This window comes from Rhizopus microsporus (assembly GCF_002708625.1).
Source record: "Rhizopus microsporus ATCC 52813 unplaced genomic scaffold scaffold_15, whole genome shotgun sequence".
NCBI lineage: Eukaryota > Fungi > Mucoromycota > Mucoromycetes > Mucorales > Rhizopodaceae > Rhizopus > Rhizopus microsporus.
This window is the reverse complement of record NW_019671930.1, coordinates 1-20,185: the sequence shown is the minus strand read 5'-3', so window position 1 is coordinate 20,185 and position 20,185 is coordinate 1. Positions and strand designations below refer to the sequence as shown.

At 37.3% G+C, this 20,185-nt stretch overlaps 9 protein-coding genes across 9 annotated transcripts; 5 read left to right on the top strand and 4 right to left on the bottom strand.

Moving 5' to 3' along the window:
* Positions 1 to 244: 244 nt before the first annotated feature.
* On the bottom strand, positions 245 to 1,779 carry RHIMIDRAFT_285664 (uncharacterized protein; the record flags this gene model as incomplete). Its single annotated transcript, XM_023613304.1, has 2 exons — positions 245 to 1,524; positions 1,575 to 1,779. 2 exons carry the CDS (start codon positions 1,777 to 1,779, stop codon positions 245 to 247), a joined length of 1,485 nt encoding a protein of 494 aa, XP_023463553.1.
* A 2,047-nt stretch (positions 1,780 to 3,826) lies between these two features.
* Positions 3,827 to 4,409, top strand: RHIMIDRAFT_239961 (uncharacterized protein; the record flags this gene model as incomplete). The annotated part of the gene is made up of 3 exons (XM_023609279.1): positions 3,827 to 3,968; positions 4,054 to 4,158; positions 4,210 to 4,409. 3 exons carry the CDS (start codon positions 3,827 to 3,829, stop codon positions 4,407 to 4,409), a joined length of 447 nt encoding a protein of 148 aa, XP_023463552.1.
* Positions 4,410 to 6,646: 2,237 nt separating this feature from the next.
* On the top strand, positions 6,647 to 8,060 carry RHIMIDRAFT_260959 (uncharacterized protein). The gene has a single exon (XM_023611492.1). The coding sequence runs from the start codon at positions 6,846 to 6,848 to the stop codon at positions 7,731 to 7,733; it is 888 nt and encodes a 295-aa protein (XP_023463551.1). The 5' UTR covers positions 6,647 to 6,845; the 3' UTR covers positions 7,734 to 8,060.
* A 717-nt stretch (positions 8,061 to 8,777) lies between these two features.
* On the top strand, positions 8,778 to 11,199 carry RHIMIDRAFT_239959 (uncharacterized protein; the record flags this gene model as incomplete). Its single annotated transcript, XM_023609278.1, has 6 exons — positions 8,778 to 8,840; positions 9,391 to 9,670; positions 9,742 to 9,990; positions 10,038 to 10,088; positions 10,143 to 10,277; positions 10,928 to 11,199. 6 exons carry the CDS (start codon positions 8,778 to 8,780, stop codon positions 11,197 to 11,199), a joined length of 1,050 nt encoding a protein of 349 aa, XP_023463550.1.
* A 2,354-nt stretch (positions 11,200 to 13,553) lies between these two features.
* Positions 13,554 to 15,003, top strand: RHIMIDRAFT_205945 (kinesin-domain-containing protein; the record flags this gene model as incomplete). The annotated part of the gene is made up of 5 exons (XM_023606867.1): positions 13,554 to 13,942; positions 13,993 to 14,148; positions 14,214 to 14,518; positions 14,570 to 14,732; positions 14,781 to 15,003. 5 exons carry the CDS (start codon positions 13,554 to 13,556, stop codon positions 15,001 to 15,003), a joined length of 1,236 nt encoding a protein of 411 aa, XP_023463549.1.
* A 1,055-nt stretch (positions 15,004 to 16,058) lies between these two features.
* RHIMIDRAFT_245565 (uncharacterized protein) lies at positions 16,059 to 16,409 on the bottom strand (the record flags this gene model as incomplete). The annotated part of the gene is made up of 1 exon (XM_023610215.1): positions 16,059 to 16,409. One exon carries the CDS (start codon positions 16,407 to 16,409, stop codon positions 16,059 to 16,061), a length of 351 nt encoding a protein of 116 aa, XP_023463548.1.
* Positions 16,410 to 16,690: 281 nt separating this feature from the next.
* On the top strand, positions 16,691 to 16,973 carry RHIMIDRAFT_239956 (uncharacterized protein; the record flags this gene model as incomplete). Its single annotated transcript, XM_023609277.1, has 2 exons — positions 16,691 to 16,817; positions 16,867 to 16,973. The coding sequence occupies 2 exons, from the start codon at positions 16,691 to 16,693 to the stop codon at positions 16,971 to 16,973; spliced, it is 234 nt and encodes a 77-aa protein (XP_023463547.1).
* Positions 16,974 to 17,235: 262 nt separating this feature from the next.
* RHIMIDRAFT_293830 (DNase I-like protein) lies at positions 17,236 to 18,898 on the bottom strand (the record flags this gene model as incomplete). Its single annotated transcript, XM_023614019.1, has 3 exons — positions 18,725 to 18,898; positions 18,634 to 18,668; positions 17,236 to 18,565 (listed from the first exon to the last, which is right to left on the bottom strand). The coding sequence occupies exons 1-3, from the start codon at positions 18,803 to 18,805 to the stop codon at positions 17,236 to 17,238; spliced, it is 1,446 nt and encodes a 481-aa protein (XP_023463546.1). The 5' UTR covers positions 18,806 to 18,898.
* A 672-nt stretch (positions 18,899 to 19,570) lies between these two features.
* RHIMIDRAFT_239954 (uncharacterized protein) lies at positions 19,571 to 19,990 on the bottom strand (the record flags this gene model as incomplete). The annotated part of the gene is made up of 1 exon (XM_023609276.1): positions 19,571 to 19,990. The coding sequence occupies one exon, from the start codon at positions 19,988 to 19,990 to the stop codon at positions 19,571 to 19,573; it is 420 nt and encodes a 139-aa protein (XP_023463545.1).
* Between the last annotated feature and the right edge of the window lie 195 nt (positions 19,991 to 20,185).

Genomic DNA, 20,185 nt, shown 5'->3' with positions numbered 1-20,185 from the left:
AGAGAAGTCAAGATCAGACTATTTATATGAAGACTCTAACAACTTTACATTTTATTATGAAGCGCTGACCACATTTATCTTCTCTCAGAAAGACAAAATTCACTGCCTTTTTAATAATAAAGGATTGATAGCCAACTAAAGTATAATTGCTATTGGTTTTGAATTGTGTGCTGAAGTATTTATTATTAAACAAAAAAAAAGTTTATACACATGCAAATTGAAGAAAAAAATGCTTAAAATCTATTTAAATCGTGCTCTTCTTTTCTTTCTTTTCCTTTTTCTCCTTCTTTTCTTTCTTGTCCTTCTTCTCCTTCTTGTCCTTCTTTTCCTTCTTCTCCTTCTTGGACTTTTTAGCAGGTTGATCTTCATCTTCAATTTCTGAACGAGTTCTCTTGACACCAGCAGGCTTTTCAGTTTCTTCAATTTCTTCATCAATGTCTAATTCAGACATAACCTTCTTCATGACAGAGACATTCTTCTCGGGAAGAGCACCGCTGTCATAGAATGCAAGACGATCTTCTACTTGCTTCTTTAAGGCCTTACCAAACTTATCAGTGGGTGTTTCAGTAAAGCAATCGATACGAGCAGCAATGGTACATTTGTTGGCAAGGTAACGAGAGATACGGCCCTTGTTCTTTTGACCAGCACGACCAATGAAGGAAGAGTGATAGATCAAACCATACTTGGGAGTGTTACCCTTTGTCTTTAATGCTCTAAAGAGAGCTTTTTCAGCGCCCAAGATTTGAAGAGTAGAAGCAGGATATTTAGACAAATTGGTCAAAGAACCAGCTTGAGAGATTAATCGAGCACCAACCATTTCACCAATCAAAGCGGCAAGGTTAGGAGCAACATAGTTCATCTTGGTAATCAAGTAGTTGTGAAGGTTCTTACGGTATTCAGCAAGACTGACAACACGGTCGGCAAAGTTTTGAATGTTAATCATGTCAACGGGTGAAATGTCTGTACCCATGGATGAACGAGCAGCGTCGAGGATTTGCTTGGCGGTGGATTCATCTCCCTCGAGAAGTTCGGCAATAGACTCCAATTTTTCTTCGTTAAGTTCACCTTTGTTCTTGACAATCTTGACAAGCTTGGCATATTTATAATTGTCATTGACAATCTTGATCATTTCAGGAAAGTGCCATGAATACCATTCCTTGACACGCATAGCGAATGTGTTGATATCTTTGTCCAATTGATCCAATAAAGCAATGGCTTGAATAATCATGTTATCAGCACGATTCACATTGAACTTGACCTTGGCACGAGAATAACTGTGACCGAGACCGAGTTGAGCCTTTTCCAGATCACCAGTCTTTAACTGACTCAATAACTTTTCTGACCAGAAACGGATACCACGAACAAGCTCTTGAACAAGCTCATCAGAGGCACATTCAACATTAACTTCAGCCTTAATGGCACCAGCCAAGTTCTTTTCAGCAACACCTAAAACAACCTTGTTCTTCTTGCCGGCCTTGGGAAGGTTGATTTCCAAGAAAGCTTTCAAGGAAGGGTTGACGATACCTACACAGAAAACGTTTAGTCTACATTAGCAAGTCTTTATTTTCATTTACCTTCAGAAACATCGTTAGCATTTTCCAAAGCATCAGCAGCGTTCTTGAAAGGAGCAAAAGACTTGAGCTTAACCATTTTGCTAAACTTGGGAAGATCTAAAATGGACTTTTGAACTGATTCCAACTTGGAACCAATTTCTTCTGATTGAAGACGTTCAAATAAAGCGTAACCTGAGGCTGTTTCAAATAAAACGTAATTGACCATGGGCTACAACACAAAAAAAGGACGGAGGAGAAGAAATAGCTGAAAGAATATTTTTTTTTTTTTCTAAAACTTTTTTTCAAAAAAAAAACGTCAAACCTCTTTCCTCTCCTGTTCATGTTACACTAAAATTAGCCAATCATATTGATTTGTTGCCTTTTCTTCAATGGCATCTCACATCATCAAGCCAGCCATCTTGAGGTCATACTGTTGTCTAAGGCAACAATAACACGTTTATTTTGATTTATAAATGATTCAAAGTTTTGGCTTTAGTGTTTGGATAAACCAAAAGGTTAATTCTTATTGGAATTGAACGACATTAAGCAGTACCTCTTGACCCAAAAAGCCACACATCCATTGTCCCAGCAGTGCCTTAGAGGTGGAATTCGTGTTGACTGTAATTAATCTTTTTTAACCTAAATGACAACGTTTATGATGCTATTAAAAGCCATATTATGGAAAAGATAAAGGTTTACGTCTCGTTTCTCTTTTAATACACACATATGCACATATAGTTGTGATCTAAGCGTAGTGAATAATTACTTTAAAGAGAGCCATATAGTAAACTAAAGATACTGACTTCTGAGCTTGTACATACATATGTGTAAATATGGCTCATTACTAATTATGTTCTTTATGATCAATAAGAAGGCGGACATTGTTCCGATATGAGATAATGATGATACAGCTATTTAACCTAAAACGAGACGTCAATCATCTTGTTAATACCTTTTAACCGTCTAATTTTTTTTATTTTTAACTTGTCTCGTGTTTTATGCTAAAAACCTGTAGACAATCATTATGGGAGGTACTTGGTAATATATGCTTTGTTTATTACAAAAGCACTAATTACTCTTGTAGATACACTTGATAGACCCGCCTCGAGATGCAGTCACTGCAACCATCAGATAGAGACAGGAACAGCAGAACGACTCAAACCAGGCTGCAGTAATAGCAATACATCGATTCTTTATACTCTAGTTCAACTGTGTCTCCTACCCTTTTCATGCTGCTTTAATAAACAGAAAACAGATATACAGCGTACTAGTCCCTGTGTGCCTTGTAAAAATGAGCAATCAACACCTAAAAGCAAGCAACCTATTCAGATGGAATTAGTTCCCTTGCCATGGATGCCGCGCAAAGGTAAAGAAAAAGAGAAAGAGATGAGAAAAGACGGAATATTGAAGTTCCATGTCTGGATAATTTAGCAGAATCGAACAACGATAGTAACCAACAACAGCATTGGATATTCAGAACAGGATGGACGCCTGGGCCTGAGCAACCGGAAAAAACATGGTGCTCAAGTTGTGGTGCCTACGCTCGAAAGGATCTTGATCGATGTATTTATTGTGGAATTGAATTGATAAATAGATGATAGAATATCCTATTCAGTTCACGACTTCTATGTACATATATACTTTTTTTTTGAGATATATCAAAGAATAATATAGACTGTTTTCTTGTACTTTGCTGTTTGAGCCATCATGCCATTAGCCTGACTATTCAGTATAACGCTAGATACTTTAATAAAATCTGTAGCCGTACCAGTATTTGTATCTTCAGAACTCAACTCTGACTCAAAAAGCCTTTGAAAAAGTATTTTTTTAGTCTGTCTGCCTAAAAAACACCTTAAAAATTACCGTAGTAATAACCTACATCTTCTGTTGTCTTTTTGGCAGCACTGATATTACATATTCCTTAGCACATTTGACTCCTTTTCTACTTTTATAGATCCGCGCGTAGCTACGAACTTCGGCGCCTTCCACAGTGCCCCACCAGTTCCACGACTCAAAAAAACGCTATAAAAATAGACTTTTTTTTACAGTATTGGATAATCCATCATCAGATTAGTAAAGCAAGACGCATTAGTCTCCTCGTGTTTCTGTTGTACTAATTGAGTTATATAAGGTTTTGTTCTCATCCTGCGATGAATCAAATAAAAAAACGGAAATTAAAAAACGTGGCTCGTGCGGCTGGAAACTATATATAAAGTTGCTCGTTATAGTCGCTTCATTCTCCTATATATATATATATTATTACAACAAGCACAATGTTCAGAGCAAACGACGACAATAAGCCCTTTAAAGTACTGATCGTTGGTGGTGGCCCTGCAGGTCTCGTTTTAACCAGTGGTTTAAAAAACAAGGATATCTCCTGTGAAGTATATGAACGCGACGTCGATCCAGATTTCCGTACTCAAGGATGGTTTCTCTCGATGCATATGACTCTTCAAACTCTGAATGACTGCATTCCCAAACATCGATTTGAGTATTTTAGCAGAGAAGTTTGGGGTTAATAACGAAAAGAATGAAGGAGAAATGACCTTTACAAACTTTAATGGTCTGACCGGTGAAATCGAGACAATGCTCACAGCCCCTCCTTGTAAGGTCTATCGTGTGAATTGAAAGCGTTTTAGAAAATGACTTTTGCAAGACGTGCAAGATTTGGTGCACTGGAACAAGAAAGTAAGTCGTTATGAAGAGCATGCAGATGGTGTAAAAGTCTTTTTCGCGGATGAAATACATGCCGAATGTGATCTACTCGTGGCTACAGATGGTGGCATGTCAACTTTAACGTATCTGCCTATTGGTTATATGACAAGCAAGACGAAGCAACGCAGTTCGAAGCCATAAGTATTGCAAAACGAAAACAACATCCATTGAGTTTCAATCAAAGTGGATAGAAAACTCCAGAAGCAGCAGCCACATTGTTCTATCGTTTTTTTTTTTTCTTTTTTTTTTGCTCTTCCTCGTTGCATAGAAGAATTCCATACTTGCTGGAACAAGGAGAAGATGTTCACCGATTGTGTTGAAAAAAACAATCATTCTCTTCCAGGGCTCTCTGGTGATATTGTTACGTCGGATAGCTGAAGGAGTATCGTCGTATAAACTAGTTAAACCATTAACTCCATTGTTCCTATTAGCGACAGATTGCTGTACACGCTTAACTTAAAAATATATACTCTAAGAATGAATAATGCAAATATACTGACAACAATACATGTTATTAACATATGACGCGACATGCCCAACTATTATTGGACATAATTAAATTGGTTCCTTAATAATTCTGTCTTCATGTAAAATGACGCTGTTTGTAATAATGAGCTCTCTCTCGTCTTAACATACAATAAAGAGACTATATAGAGACTTATCGACACACATTTCCCTTATTACTTCTTTATATACTCGAGACATATCACACTAAACTACAAAAACACCAGAGATTCCGAGTCATCTCTATCTGCATTTCACATAAGAAATCATCTTATCAATGCCTTGTTAATTGAATTCGATGAAGATAAAAGAACAACTAATGTTATATTTGTATGAAATAATTATAATAAACCGCATTTACTCCTAAATCAAGTCGGAGAACAATGAAACACTCTACAAGAGGATGCTGCTTGGGAAGAATCTTTCCCATTTTGAAAGGATAGCCCACTCTGAGCATAGTCCCTAAAGACATCGCTCCAACATACCTATTATTTTAAGATGAGTCCAGCTATTCGGGATGTGGTCTCTAAGAACAAACAGAGGGTAAAGCCTTTTGATTGTGTGAATAAAAGATTATGCTTAAGCTAAATCGATTTTTGATTGGCCAAAAATAAAGTCATAAAAAAAGGGTGTATTCAGGTGGATGGCTCACTTTATTTACGCAATAAATAACCGCAAGCGCAAGTATTTTCTTGACTCAGCGAGCTTCTCATTAGCGTATGAACTACTTTTTAGTACTATCGAACGGATAAAAAGCGGGGTTTTTATGGGGTGTTTTTATCGAGCTTGTCGCGAACAATACTTCTAGTGTCGAATAGAGCACCTCCAAGAGACCCGGTTGCACCTCTGCTATTCATTATGTGGTAGACTCTCCATATGAGGCTGGTAAACTGACCTCAACGGCCGCTATAAGTGTAGAGTATGGCCTGACCATAGGCAGTACAGCAATCGCGTTCTATACTTGGCGAGACTACGTTGGTCTAAGGTTACTGACTCTATTGAGTTCAAAGGTCTATTCGGTTGCTTTTCTTTTCCTCCACGATGCTAGAACAGGTCTTTGTCTTGTGGGGGATGGATCCAAGCTATGCTGAATGGCTTTGATGAGTGAATTATTTAGACGAAAAAAGTAAACCAGCAGTTTATGCTTTTCCTTTTTCAGACAAATATCACAGCCACACTACAAGATATATTGTGCGCAGCATATCCTGCGCTTTTCTTTTGAGTTATTCCTTACTTGACAGTTGGTCGTTCTTGTGTATACTTTATCTCAAAATGCCAGGCTTCAGTGAGATACCTAGTGAAATTTTACAGCAGATTTTTGCATATGTTCAGAAGAACGCCAAGTACAAGAAAAGCTGGATGGTGCAATATCAGCTTGTCTGTAAGGGATGGAATCAAGTTGCAAGAACGTGTCTGTATAGCACAGTATATTTATGCGACGATTCGATCATGAAAACGTTTTTACACTGTATGAAAAACAGCAGCGCAGGGCACCTTACTCGAACCATATTCTTCAACACAAGGTGTGAAAAATATGAAACAGCGGAGCTTTACGTTAATGAACTTGTTGAAGCCTGTCCAAACGTAGAACGTGTTAAGGGTTTCATTAGGGACTATGATTTCTGGCGTGCTCTTGCCACTGCCGCATCAAAGCACTGGCCTCATATAAAGGAACTTGCTGACCCTTCTTCATTAACTGAACAACATAATTACTTTGATTGTTACAACACACTTATTTCGCTTTTTCGCCATTCGCTCACTCACGTCTATCTACCATCAGAGCATCCTTCTACTCCAATAATGAAAGAACTCTGTCAGCGATTACCAGAGTTTAGCAACTTAACACACTTAACTGTCAGCTATACAATACACCCTTGGCCACTCATGGATTATGATGAAATAATCCAGCTTTGTCCTAACTTGATATTTTTAAGCGTAAACTCAAGGACGTCTCTATTGGATGTGGAAAGCAGATCATCAACCACTCTTGATATGTTATCTATACAGCCGCACAAAAATATCACAACCTTAAATGTATCCTGGACCTCTCATCAAGGCAATGTCGAATATATCATGCATAAATTTCCCAATCTTCGAAATTTAATATTGCGATTTGGCGTCTATAACCCTTTTGCTCCTGGGAATCAGTTGGAAGACTATTTTGCTAATGTTGGCGATAGACTTATGGAATATCTGAGCTCAATGCAAACATATAAGATTGATGGAACGGGATCGTTTTCTTTGCTTGAAGCGTATTTAAAACATACAGCCAACGTACATGTTTGTCTTGAAAGTATGAGAGGCATGTCTCCAGAACTTACCCTGCAGCAGACCAGAATAGCACGTATACGTTTCAGAAACACACCGGAGAATAAAGAAAGGCTGTTACAGATGCTCCAAAGGCATCAACACAATGTCACAAGCTTTTCCTTGAACTTTGAATTAAATTATAGAGACAGCGTCGCATGGATTGAAGATATTCTCACTACCTGTACGCAAATGAAGGCTTTCCACTACTGGACACTTGAGCCTTTCCAGCCGCCATCACAAGCTGCAATAGATGCAAATGTGCCTTTGAATTCGACACTAGATACTCTTACACTGAGAGTACGTGCCATAAAAAGTGGGTCACTTGCTGGTTACTTGCGTCTCTTGCCATCAGTACGTCATGTAAACGTTACAATTACTTGCTCCTCTAAGGATGAAGTTGAAAGTAGAGTGGATATGCTATTCGATTCATTTGATACTGTGGATCAAGGTCATTACAGCAGTTTAATAGATGTATTTGGTAGAAAGGCGCAATTAGTAATTGACGATCGTTTGTCAGATAAAGCGATATACTTGGTAGATTTACAACGCAAAAATAGAACAACCTGGGAACGGACTGAAACAGTAAGCGAGAACCCTTTGATCAACGTTTTTGTCAAAATAGATCCAATAGATGAATATGATGATTTATAGGAATAATCTAATTTGTTGGCGCTATGATTCATAATGCGCTTAGCATTAGACTCATCAATAAAAGCATGGCATTTGTTGCCAAATAGTCTCTTCCAGCTTACATCAACCCTTTAATTAGTGTGATCCTAAACAATTCTTCCAGATTATGCACCGTTGGGATGCTGACTTAACCTTCTCTTTTCTGGCTGTAGTAGGTCAATAATGCTCAGATATCTAACTCGCTATAGGGACAAAGCTCTCATCTCAACGCTCCAATCTCACGACAAGGCAATTGGCATAGTCAGCCAATGGTGATTTGAATTGTCGCGTAGAGGCAAATGTGAAAAACACTAAGTCTTCTTGGAATATGCTTTAAGAAACCTGTTTTTATTCTTTTTTATCATTTCGACGCCTACTCTGTAGCTACACCAGCCATCACTTTCAAGAATGAATGTAGACAGGAGATACAGTCGCTCCGCTTTCAATTGGATGGCTTTTTGAAAATAGCAATCGAACTTTTAATATATTATTGCGCGTGGTTCTTCCATTCCCTAATGCTTTTGGGTCAATGCCACCAGACATTGCGCCTGTATCACCCAATATTAATCCAAGTGCCCCCTCCAGCACTCCTCACACAGGAGAGGATGACGGAGAGATAGAACTGGGAGAATTCTGGTCAAACTCTTGAATAGATTGGCATATTTGGATTGTAGGTATGAGGGATTATGTACAGGTGGAGCAGCTTCCTCAGAGATTTCTGGGTGTTAGTCCTGCACTAGGATAATCTCCTTAGACTTAAGAATACTTGTCGAGCCATCGTGTTCACCGCTTGGTGTTTCTGTAGTTATGCTCTCAGAGTCACTTCGAATAGGTTGGGTCGAGGAAGGCAAGCGTGTTATAGAACGACCATTACAACGTCACTTAGCAGCGGGTGTTCGTTCAGGACAGTCTGCCCGAACATGGCCACGCTTGAAACAGAGGAAATATGCACGTTTGCTGCTAGGAAATATAGGGCGACTAAGAGCGGCATGGTCAGGTTAATGGCAATATTTACAATAAGTCGACATGTCATTCCAATGGACCAAAATAAGCAGTTTGCCTGAACGAAAAGCATCTGGATCAACCCAGGTAAGTTACATGAGAGAGCTCCAAAAAAAAGAGTTTTACCTTGAGCATGAGATTGTTTTGATACATCGAGATGGTGTAGCCAGAACTCAAGAGAGCACCTGTGGTGCTGTCCTAGACAACTCTAATATCTCGAATAACACCAAGTTATTGAGCGTGACATTTAAGTCAGCAAAAAATTCTCTTGGCCGAAGCCAAGGCAAACGTTGAAGAAAGCTTTTTTTAGTGTTTTTCTGAGAATAAAGCGCGACTAGAATGTTTATAGCTACAAAGGCTCATCTGTAACCCATAACATTTAGAAGATGAATTATCTAATAAGATGAGATCTGGCTTATTTTCTTAATATAGTAATTAACAAAATCAAGGTACCAAAGCTTCAGAAAGCTATAAAAGAGAAAAGTACATTTTTTACTTTTAGTTCAACATCAATCTCTTTGAAACTACTGTAATCCTTGTCCTTATGTTATGTTTTTTCTTTTTAGTATTTCTAAATAGTGCATTGATACTCTAGTTTAGCATGAATAACCAAATGAACTATGCTGGTTAAATATAGAAATGGTGCCTTGAACAAAGGTTTGGTGACGGAGAAATTGTCACTGACAAAAAGCTTAGCTACTTCATTACAGAGTATGTCATGAAGCGAGGCCGAAAGCTTAGAAGAAATCCAGATGGTACACTTATTGCTCTAAGCAGAGAGTCAGTCCTCGCCTATATCAAATATATTGCAGATATGTACAGCAAGCAAAAAGCACTTGGATTAAACCCCCATGGTCCTGCAAGAGGGCCTCTAGTTAGGATTTTTCTGGATACTCTCGAAAAAGAAAAGGTCAAGAGTAGCAGGCAAAACTTTGAAAATCGAGGAAAAAATACACTGATGACTACACCAAACAAAATATGGAAAAAGTTGGTGGCCATTTCTTGACTGAGAAAAATGATCCTCTTGGCTTCAAAGTCAGGCTCTGCTTTTTGATCAGTCATGCCATGCTTTGTCGTAGCCAAACAGCACTTGGGATGCAGCTTGCTGATCTGCTCTCGCTTGTACTAGAAGATCAAGGGATACCAGAATGCATTGCTTTGGTTGCAACTATCACTTTTGGAAAAACCAACCAGCATGGCAAGATTGAATGTGACTTGTCTGTTCGACATCATGATGGTGAAGCATGTTCTGTCGGTGCTTTGGTAATAAACCTTTTTTTCAAGATCCCACTTCGAGAACGAGCCTTTACTTGACTTCACTCGTCGTGAAAGCTGGTACGAAACAGTAGTTTTCAAGGGATATGATAGATTCACGCCAATTACTTACAGAGCTCAGCATAAAATCTATATCGATGCATTTAAACCGTTGGTATCCATACCTCAAGATAACTCATGCTAACCATAAAAGTGCGCTGAACATGATTGCTCAAGAGAATGTTGCAAGCGACCAGCAAAGGATGATCGGTAGGTGAGGCACAGATTGTATGGTATATAACAGGTATTCAGCTTTGACAGAAAGTAATTTGATACAGCTTATTTTTGGTATATTTAATTTAATCTATTTGCGGATACTACCAGGTTTCAAGCTTCCGTAGAAGAGGCAACGTTCTTCAAATTTGCAAAGCCTTTTAAAGTACACGCGCCCGACATTGCGTAGGCAGTGATGCAATTAAATTAAGATCAAAGCTTCAACATGCCAAGAAAACAAAAGCTAAAGTTATCTCAGAAATTAAAGCGAAACTCAGTGAATGCAGCTTCCAAGAAATACACAACATAGAGGAATAAACAGTTGGTATAATCGAAGAATCACGCACTAAGGCATACTTCGAGATTTCTATTACTCCTGACAAAGAGTGCGTCAATTACGAACGTATGAGCTGCAAAAGCGAAGGTATATCGACAGGCTATGTTCTCAAAAGCGATCTTATGTGACCTCAAGCAGTAAGAAGCCATTAACAATGTTTATTGGAGATAGCGGACTCTGTTTTGGATCGTCCATAAAAGGTTATCAAAGATATGGAGGATACTAGAAGCCTATCAAGCATAGCCTCTACGATTCGGTTTGCATAGCAAGCGAATACAATACGTTGCAAACTTGCATTTTTTGTTTTAAGAAGCTACTACACCCAAAGCGCAGTACAACAGACAAGAATGGCTGTATCAATTTAAAAATGTTAATGGAGCTTTTGTTTACGTGAACCCATCCTGCCCGTCAGTAAAAGCAGGTCAAAACACTCATGCTAGAGACACTCTGAGTGCTGTTGCTATTGGCTTATCTGGGATGGCGGCTTTACTACTTGGAACAGCATTTCCTCAATTCAACAGAAATATCAGTCCATCACAGACTGATCAATTCAACCAACTTGCTGCCGCTTTCTGTACATGAAACGCTGTTAAGCCTATTACCGCTGGTTTTAATACCTAAGGTAAGTTTTATTTGAAAAAAAAATTATAGAAAAATACTAACTTTATTGATACGTCTGTTTTTTTATTCCTCTTTTTCATTTTGCTTCGGTGTGTATTTGAGAATATATGCATATCCCATTTACTAATTTTATATTTGTGTCTCAATTCTGGGACTCGTAGTTCATTTACCCTCTTAGTATTTGCATCACTCTTTAGTTTAAATACTGTTTTAGAGGAATGAAAAAGAACGGTACTGGGGATTTCTTTATATTATTTCGTATCCACGTCAAAAGTGCTCTGCTGAGCAGCTTTGATTTTCCAAAAAATGAACAAGTGCGAATATCGATTTTTATTTTCTCAAATCAATTGAAAAGAAGTTCATTGATAAGAAATATATCAAGCAATCGCAATTGAGGACTGTCTAAGCTGGATTTGACAATCTAAACTTTGCATCAATAAGAATCTAAGTTTAAATAAAAATTATATCCTTAGCTTTATAAATCCTAGCTCAAATCATCTCATCTTCATTAAAAAAAGAATTTGATTTGTGGCCAGGAACTAATGTTACACGGTAGTTGAATATGTATTAGTTTGACCAGTGAGGCTTTTATACATTTTCTTTCATGCAGCAACAAATAATCATCTCTCATAAACAAGCTGTTTGCATGTCCTTCTTACAATAATGCACGGATGAAAATTATGAAAGGCTTTTAAAGAGACTGAAGATATTAGCAAAGATATTAGCGGAGCTGATATCTGTTGGTCAAACGATCTTAAAAAGCCAGCTCTGGGCAAGTTGTCTATGATCTTGGACAAAACATCAGACTACAAGAGGTATCCAGCCTTGTTAATTGGAAATCCTTCCTAACAGCATTTCCTTTTCTTATTGTCAATAAATGTTTTTATTAGGATTCTTTTGATCTATAAATGCTTTTTGTTCTACACATCGAAGCAGACAGTACTGAGGAAATCATCAAGGATTTTTTAGACTGTTTAATATTTTGTAAGCTTGTCTTTAATTTTGATACGACACTGCTAGGCATTAAACCAGTACGTCCCATCTTAAAGAGAAGTTAGACAGGAGACCATTAAACTGAATAAAGCCCAATATTTGGAAAGCATTAGACATAAATCATTATTCTTGTATTTCATGATCATCAAAAGCTACCATGACCCTCTTTCTCATATCAATATTATGAGCAAATATTCAGTAACCTTGTATTTGTCGTCATCTCTACTTAAAATAAGGTTAAGGATGCTTTAAAGACTGTTTTAGCTCATGTAACTAAATTAAAAGGACAACATTAAGGAGTTGAAAGAATACTAGCTGTGAATACTCTCTAAGGAATCTAGAGTTAATAGATTGGTTGTAAACACCTTATTAAAAAATCTATTCAACATCTTGCTGTTAAACCTCAAGCAGATATTGTTGATCCTCGTCTACTGATTTACTTTTGTTTAAACACAGCCTTTTATTTAAAATATGACAATGAATAGACTTTGACTCGTTTGTGCTTATGAATCATACGAACTCGATGATTTACTCAGGGAATAAAAATTGCGCAGTTTGAAATTTGTTATTGCGCAACAAAGTTTTTTAATTCTAGTTTGACGCCGTGAGCACTGTTTACACTTTTTTTTTATATTTACTTGATGAGTGTTTCTGTATTTTTTGATACTTTACGTAAACATGACCTTGATCAGGTAAAGAATAGAAAAGTATAGTTATTGAACTCATCATTGACACATACACAATCAAAATCAAACATAATAAATAGTTTTATTCAACGTGAGTCTTCTTATTATTTAAAAAGGGTCACAAGTTACTCACCTCTTTTCTTTTTTCTTTTTTTCCTTTTTCTTTGTTTACACATAAAATAAAAAAAAATAGCTTTTCTACACACGGAATAACTCATCTTCAAAGTTTAGCTCAGGTACAGACTAATGTGAAAAAAAAAAGTTATTTTTTAGTCTGAAAATATTCATTTTTTTTTCTTTCTTTCTTTCTTTTTATTTTATTTTCCCCAGCTTTCCTTACAAGACTATTCACGACTTGGAATAACAAATACAGCTGACAGAAGAAAAATATTTGGTCTAGTTCAATCGATACGTAAAGATAACGAAAATAGAACCAACAATATGATGACAACCTCTACCTCCACTATGACTAGCGGACTCCGACAACCGCAGACTTACTCTAATAGCAGCAATAGCAGATTACCACAACCAGATAGTATTAGTCGTACGAGAAGGCAGAGTATTATTGATAAACCAACACCTCCACCATCTATTATGACTGCCAACATTGGTGAAAGGCACATTCGAAGTCGTACCATGTCAGATGCTCCTCGACCTGATCTTCAACAACTTCGTTCACCACTCAAGGATAGACGATTGGATTTACGCAAGTCACTATTACTTGATCAGCCAGATGATCAGGATTCGGAGGAGGAGTTGGAAACAAAGAATAGAAAATACAGGTCATCCGCACCATTACTGGACGCATACGGTGTGCCTCTCTCACCAGCTAAAGCAGCCGCATCCCTTCGATCCTCCACAGTACAACAACAAAATACGGCTTTTAATTTACCACAAAGTGATTTAAATCAAAAGATCAGAGTCTGTGTCCGAAAGAGACCACTCAACAGAAAGGAACTGGAAAAAGGTGATAAGGACGTTGCGCCTACGCTTGGCACCAGAAGCCTGCAGATTAATGAACCCAAGTAAGAAAAAAAAAGGAGAAAAAAAAATAAGTTAACATTATTATAAATAGACTGCGGCTCGATTTAAGCAAATATACCGAACAACATACCTTTACATTTGACGATGTCTTTGATTCTAATGTATCCAACGCAGTCGTCTATGAACGTACAGCACTTCCCTTAGTGAATTATATCTTTAAAGGTGGAAAGGCCACTTGCTTTGCTTAGTAAGTTTATTTATTACTTATTTATTTATACACATATTGATTGATTTTTTATATATGTATAAAAGTGGTCAAACAGGATCTGGTAAAACTTACACCATGCTGGATCCACGAAGGGGTCTATATATCTTGGCTGCACGTGATATCTTTTCGATGCTCAACAGACCAGAAAATCAACACCTTACTGCTTGGATTGGATTATATGAAATATACCAAGGTCAACTTTACGATTTGCTTAATAACCGCAAAAAGTTGTTTGCCAGAGAGGATGGAAAGAATAATGTGATCATTTCTGGTCTAAAAGAATACCCCATTGACAATGTAGATAAATTGATTCAAGTATTTGATTATGGCAATAGTGTCCGTACCACAGGTAATATATTATATTTTGATTATGCTACTTTTATTCATTGTCTATATGCAGGATCCACCGGCGCCAATGATACCTCTTCACGATCACATGCTGTTCTTCAAATCTTGCTAAAGCACAAAGAAAATAGAAAAAAGATTCATGGAAAATTAAGTTTTATTGATTTAGCTGGTTCCGAAAGAGGAGCTGATCGAGGTGAAGCGGATACAAAGACAAGGTATATAATTGATGAAAGATGACTATTGTCGTTATTAACTTATTATAGAATGGAGGGAGCAGAGATCAACAAAAGTTTGTTAGCATTAAAAGAATGTATTCGTGCCTTGGATAAAGATAAACGACACACACCCTTCAGACAGAGTAAGCTCACTCAAGTGTTGAAAGACTCATTTGTTGGACATTCTCGTACTTGTATGGTCGCCACTATATCTCCAGGAGGATCCAATAGTGAACACACATTAAACACTCTGAGATACGCTGACAGGTAAATATTATATATATATAGGCTTTTTTTTCTTTTTTTTGCTCACCTTCCTGATTCAAATAATATAGAGTGAAAGAATTGAAAGGAGAAAGAGAAAAGAGAACCTCTGCAGAAAGAAACTACAGCAGTGTGCAAGAGGAAGAAGTATATGAAGATGACGAAGAAGAATATATTGAAGATGATTTGAATGATGATGAATACTTTAGCAACGAATCCGATATCTTGGATGATGATACTTTTAATGAAGAAAGTCTGTTTGACGTTGACTTTCCACACGAACAGGATTCACTTCTTCAATCGAGCGCAGCCAACACGTTCACACCAAGATCACTTACGGATTCATATACAAGTCTATCCTTATCACAGCAATCACAGACACGCTCTGATAATTCGGACGCATACATCAAAAGTTCCAGTCATAGTAAACCTCATTCGATGATTTATCGGTCCAGCACGCAGTATGACAACTCTTCACAACAGCGACCGTTATCTTTGCAGGCCAAATATCAATCCTTGAATTTGCCAAGGTCATACTCAATGTACTCCCGAAACTCAACAGATACGGCCTCAGATACATCCTCAACCTATTCCTCACCTCAGCGATCACTGCTCTCGAGCAACAATAATAATATGACAGCCGCAACCACGGCGATGACACCACCACTACCAACAACAACAACAATGACAGCTACACCTGTTGGTGACGGCGTACCTTCTTTTAGCAATGACCGCATTGAAGAATTTATTAAATTCCACCGAGGAGAAATTAGAGAAATAACAGACTGTACGAAACGAGAGACCAAGCTGGTCGCTCACATGTCGCTTCATCTATCCTCTCACCAGGACGATGATAATAATTCTAGCAGCAGCAGCCACAGCAACCATACAAAGAATACATCCGAGTTCCTTAAATACTTGCAGGATTTGGATGAAATATTGGAACATAAATTAGCAGCGATTGAAGCATTAAGAGACCGCATAAGTGATACCGTAGGACAAATTGAATTTTAAAAAGACAACAATAAAATGTGTGTAATGCTTGTTTATTTAAAAGAGTTGTTAATTGTGATAGACTGGCAGACGTTCCTTTCTTCTTGCAGCATATTTTCTTCTCATTGCCTCTCTTCTCTTTTCTCCAGCTTCTCTTGCCTTTCTAATAGCCTTCATACGTTCCTTCATAAGGTCCATAATCGCTTCTTCATTCTGGTCCTTCATGTATTCTACACCGTCAGTCAATGGCTCAGTATCTTCAAATTCAACAGCTGAAAAATCATAGGAAATCGGTCCGACTTCTTGTGCTGGATAGGTGGGCTCAAAGACATCATCGGTTGAATCATCTTCAGGATCTTCACCAAGTGCAAATGCGAGTGTAACAATATGTGCGAGGAGAAAAAGACTAGACAAGCGCATAAAAAGTAATTAAAAACAAAAAAAAAAAGAGAGAGAGAAAAGGTGAACTATTTGCTTGTAAACATATTTTTCATCCATGTATTTAAATTTAAACGAGCATCTCTTTTTTTTTTTTTTTCCTTGGCTTCTTGCAAAGGTAAGGGCTTTGTTACTACTTTTTTATTAAAGCCGAGATAAAGAACAGGAGGGAGGGGGTAGAAAAACAAAGACCGCCTTTATTTTTTATTTGTTTCTTTTTCCCTCTCTTTTTTTTTATATTTTTACATTGTCTTGATATATAAATGAGTCTAGATAAAAAGCGAGTGCATCATATATCAGCACCCATTTCACCATTAGGCATTGCTAATAATAAACCGTTAGATTCATTATATGAAGATTATCCACCACCTGCCTATCAGCCTCCTCAAGGTAAAAATATATAATATAGAATTATATGTGTGTTGTTAATTTTTTACAGTTTATGAACATAGTAACCACTTTTATCATCCCACTCCTCCACCACAAACTGTCATCATTCATAGACAACCAACAAAGTCAAAGGATTCTTGTTGTTGGGGCTGGTAATTTTTATTTATAAATGGCGTCTTTCTTCCTTTTTTAATTAATTGTTAATTATTTATATATATATATAGTCTAGCAGCTTTATGTCTTTGCTTTGGGGCAAAAGAATGTTGTTAAAGTATACCGCGTATTTACAATCTTGTCACATATATATATACAATTACATTTTTATGTGTAAATCATACCCTTTTTCTTTTTTCCTCCCTAAATAATAAAAAAAAATTCTGTGTATACAAAAGGGCGATCCACGTTGCTCGTGTAACATTTATTTTTCTTTTGATGATTGTTGTTTCCAAGCAAAAAAGTTGCAACTGTAGAGCTCCTTGGGCCCATCCTGAGGGCCGACTGGCTTAGGACAAAGATAGAATACTCTACCTAGATTAGGTCCCTTTTTGGTGACGGTGCGTTCTATGCATGTTTCATTATGTCCTCTACATTTGGGTACTTGCGGTGGCCGAAAAAGGGTGGACCATGCGGCCTTGTTATTGTTATTAAAATCTTGTTTATCCATATAATAATAATCTTGATCCTTGTTCTCTTTTATAAAAAAGGTGTCCAGACCCTTTTGCTTTTTTGTTGTTGTTCTAGTCTCTGCATTAAAATTATTTCTTCGTTTTGATTGCTCTCCGGATGCACTTGATGATGATGATGTAGTAGTAGTAGTAGTAGTAGTAGTAGTAGCAACATTTGATAATGAAGATGAAGAAGATGAGGATGTTGTGTTTGATTTGGCTGTAAAATAGCTATGTAGCTTCTTTTGCTTGTTTGAAAACTCTGAAAAGTTTGTCGTCAATAGAGCCGAAAATTCATTTCCTTGGGGTAGTGTATCTGGTGTTATGTCAAAGTCAGCATACACCGGACAATGATCAGAACCTTTAATGTCTGGCTGTATATCCGCATAAATAAATCGATCCTTTAGACCCTTGGACGCCAAAATGTAGTCAATTCTTGTGCCATAGTTTGCAGGTCTTGCGTTTATCCTTGTATTCCAACAAGTAAACATACCCTTTCGATTTGGATGAAAATGACGTGCCATATCAATGAGTGGTCCCTTTGGGTCAATCAAATCATCAACCCATCTTCTGTGAGGAAGATCCTTAAAGTCTTCAAGATTATTGACTCTCATACTCTCCTTTGGGTCACAATGATCCAGTTCTTCATGGACTGCATTCACATCGCCTACAAGGATGACTTGTTTACCTTTTGCCAAATACATATTAATACGCTTTCTGACACAGGCGTAATAATCCATAATAAAGACCCCTCTAGCTTCACTGGCGTAGTTGGGGAAGTAAATGTTGAACAAAACAAAGGCATCAAAGTCCAAAATGATACATCTTCCTTCAGCGTCTAGTGTCTCGGCAGGCGTGGCAAGCGTGTTTACGAAATGGGTCATTTCCTCATCTGCTGTTTTGTCTAGTACACCTGTTATTCCTTCCGAGACCTTTACTGGCAGTGGCAAATGATCTTTGATATAGACTGCGGTGCCTGAGTAGCCTAATTTGGCTTTTGAAAATGAATGATATGCGTTGTAGCCAGATATGATTGCCATATCTCTTGTCAATTTAGATCTTTGACATTTCACTTCCTGTAGACTAAAATCAAAGAGAAGTATTAGGGCTTATGTGTGTGTAATTAAACATATAATCAGCTGTTACAACACCATATTATATCAGCACCAAGAGTATCTAATAAGAACTAAATAATAAAAACTGAATCAGATCATGTGCATAATCGAGGTTTATTATTGTTACTTTATACGACTTCTTTTCATGCCATGGATGGTATTGTAATGTTGTTGCTAGTCCATTGACATTCCAGGTCAATATTCTCATGTCGAAATATTAAGAAAAAAGAAAGTAAATATGAATAATTGAAGACTATGAAAAGATTTCGGAGACTGCAGTTTAATCTTTTGCAGCACTTCAAGAGGCTAAGCTAAGGAAAGAAAAGTAGATGCTAAAAGATCCAACTCAAAACCAGCTAAAAAAAAAAAGGGGGGGGGGGCACAACTACCTTTCATGTTGAACGTTTTTAGAATCCACAATGGATATTTTGGATATATCTGATAAAAAGGCTGCTTCATTGTAATGGATAACTGTGGAATAATGCATACTGAATAAACTTGATTATAACCTTTGTTTTTGCCACTCTATTCACCATTCTTAAATTCAACTGATGAGTGTTGGGAAAAGGCTAAAAGCAGCATAAAAAGGAGTCCTCTGGATAAAGATGACACACTTACACCTTGTATAATTGAAGCATGGCATGTAGAAATTTATTAGTATAGATGAATCTGGCTTGCATAATTGAAGAAAAGTAACTGAGGGATTTGAGTGCCTTGTTTAAACAGCCACCATTCCTTATTTAGTTCACCAGATCTGCATATCAGAATTGCTCAAATAAACAAGGCTGTTAGTTAAACAATAGACAAGACAAAAAAAAAGTAAACAAGTACAGGTACCTTTTTTTTTAGACAGCACACAGCGCTTCTAAGCATCGCAATAAAGCAAAACAACCTCGATGAACACCTCTTGCATAAGACCATAAAAAGCCAAATACAAGAGTCAGCTCTTTTTTCCATTTAGCTGCGTCATGTATTAGGGATTCCACCAAGCCCACAGAGATTGTTCGCAGAAGAGCCGTCCAAACATGTTACAAAGCCCTACCAATGTAGCAACGGCGGTCATCAAGACAAGAAGTCCCGATGCAACTGTGTTTGTCTGTAATGGAGATAGAAAGTGAAGGTGCCTTCTGGTCAGGGGAATATATTTTATAGCTTTTTCCGCTTTTTTTTTGTTGCCTTCTTCTTTTGTTCTTAAAGCCACTTCGTTCATTGTCTCATCCAGCTCGCCTCTCATCCATTCTTGTTCAGATGGCTGAGCCTGTTGGTATTTTCGCAATGTTGTTAAAGTTTCTAAATGAAAAGGATCAACTTCTTCAACCCATTCCATAGCATCTTTGCCTTGTTCATTATAAATCTTTCCTTGTCCGTTTTCGTAGAAAAAGTATGTACTCATGTTAGCTTTAGAATAGTGATAAAAGAAAAAAGAGAGAAAGGTAGAAAAAAGTTACTGCAATTTAATTTGTTTAAAACCCATCTCTTTTTGTAAGCATCTATCCTACTATTAAAGTAGCACGTTTAATACTGTATTTTTATTAACAAGTAAAGATTTAGTCGGCCCATTTGGGCCGATATAAACTACATTTTTTTT

What these genes read in the sequence shown, in the direction of transcription:
- RHIMIDRAFT_260959 (XM_023611492.1), top strand. Translation starts at nt 6,846, where the DNA reads ATGCATAAATTTCCCAATCTTCGAAATTTAATATTGCGATTTGGCGTC.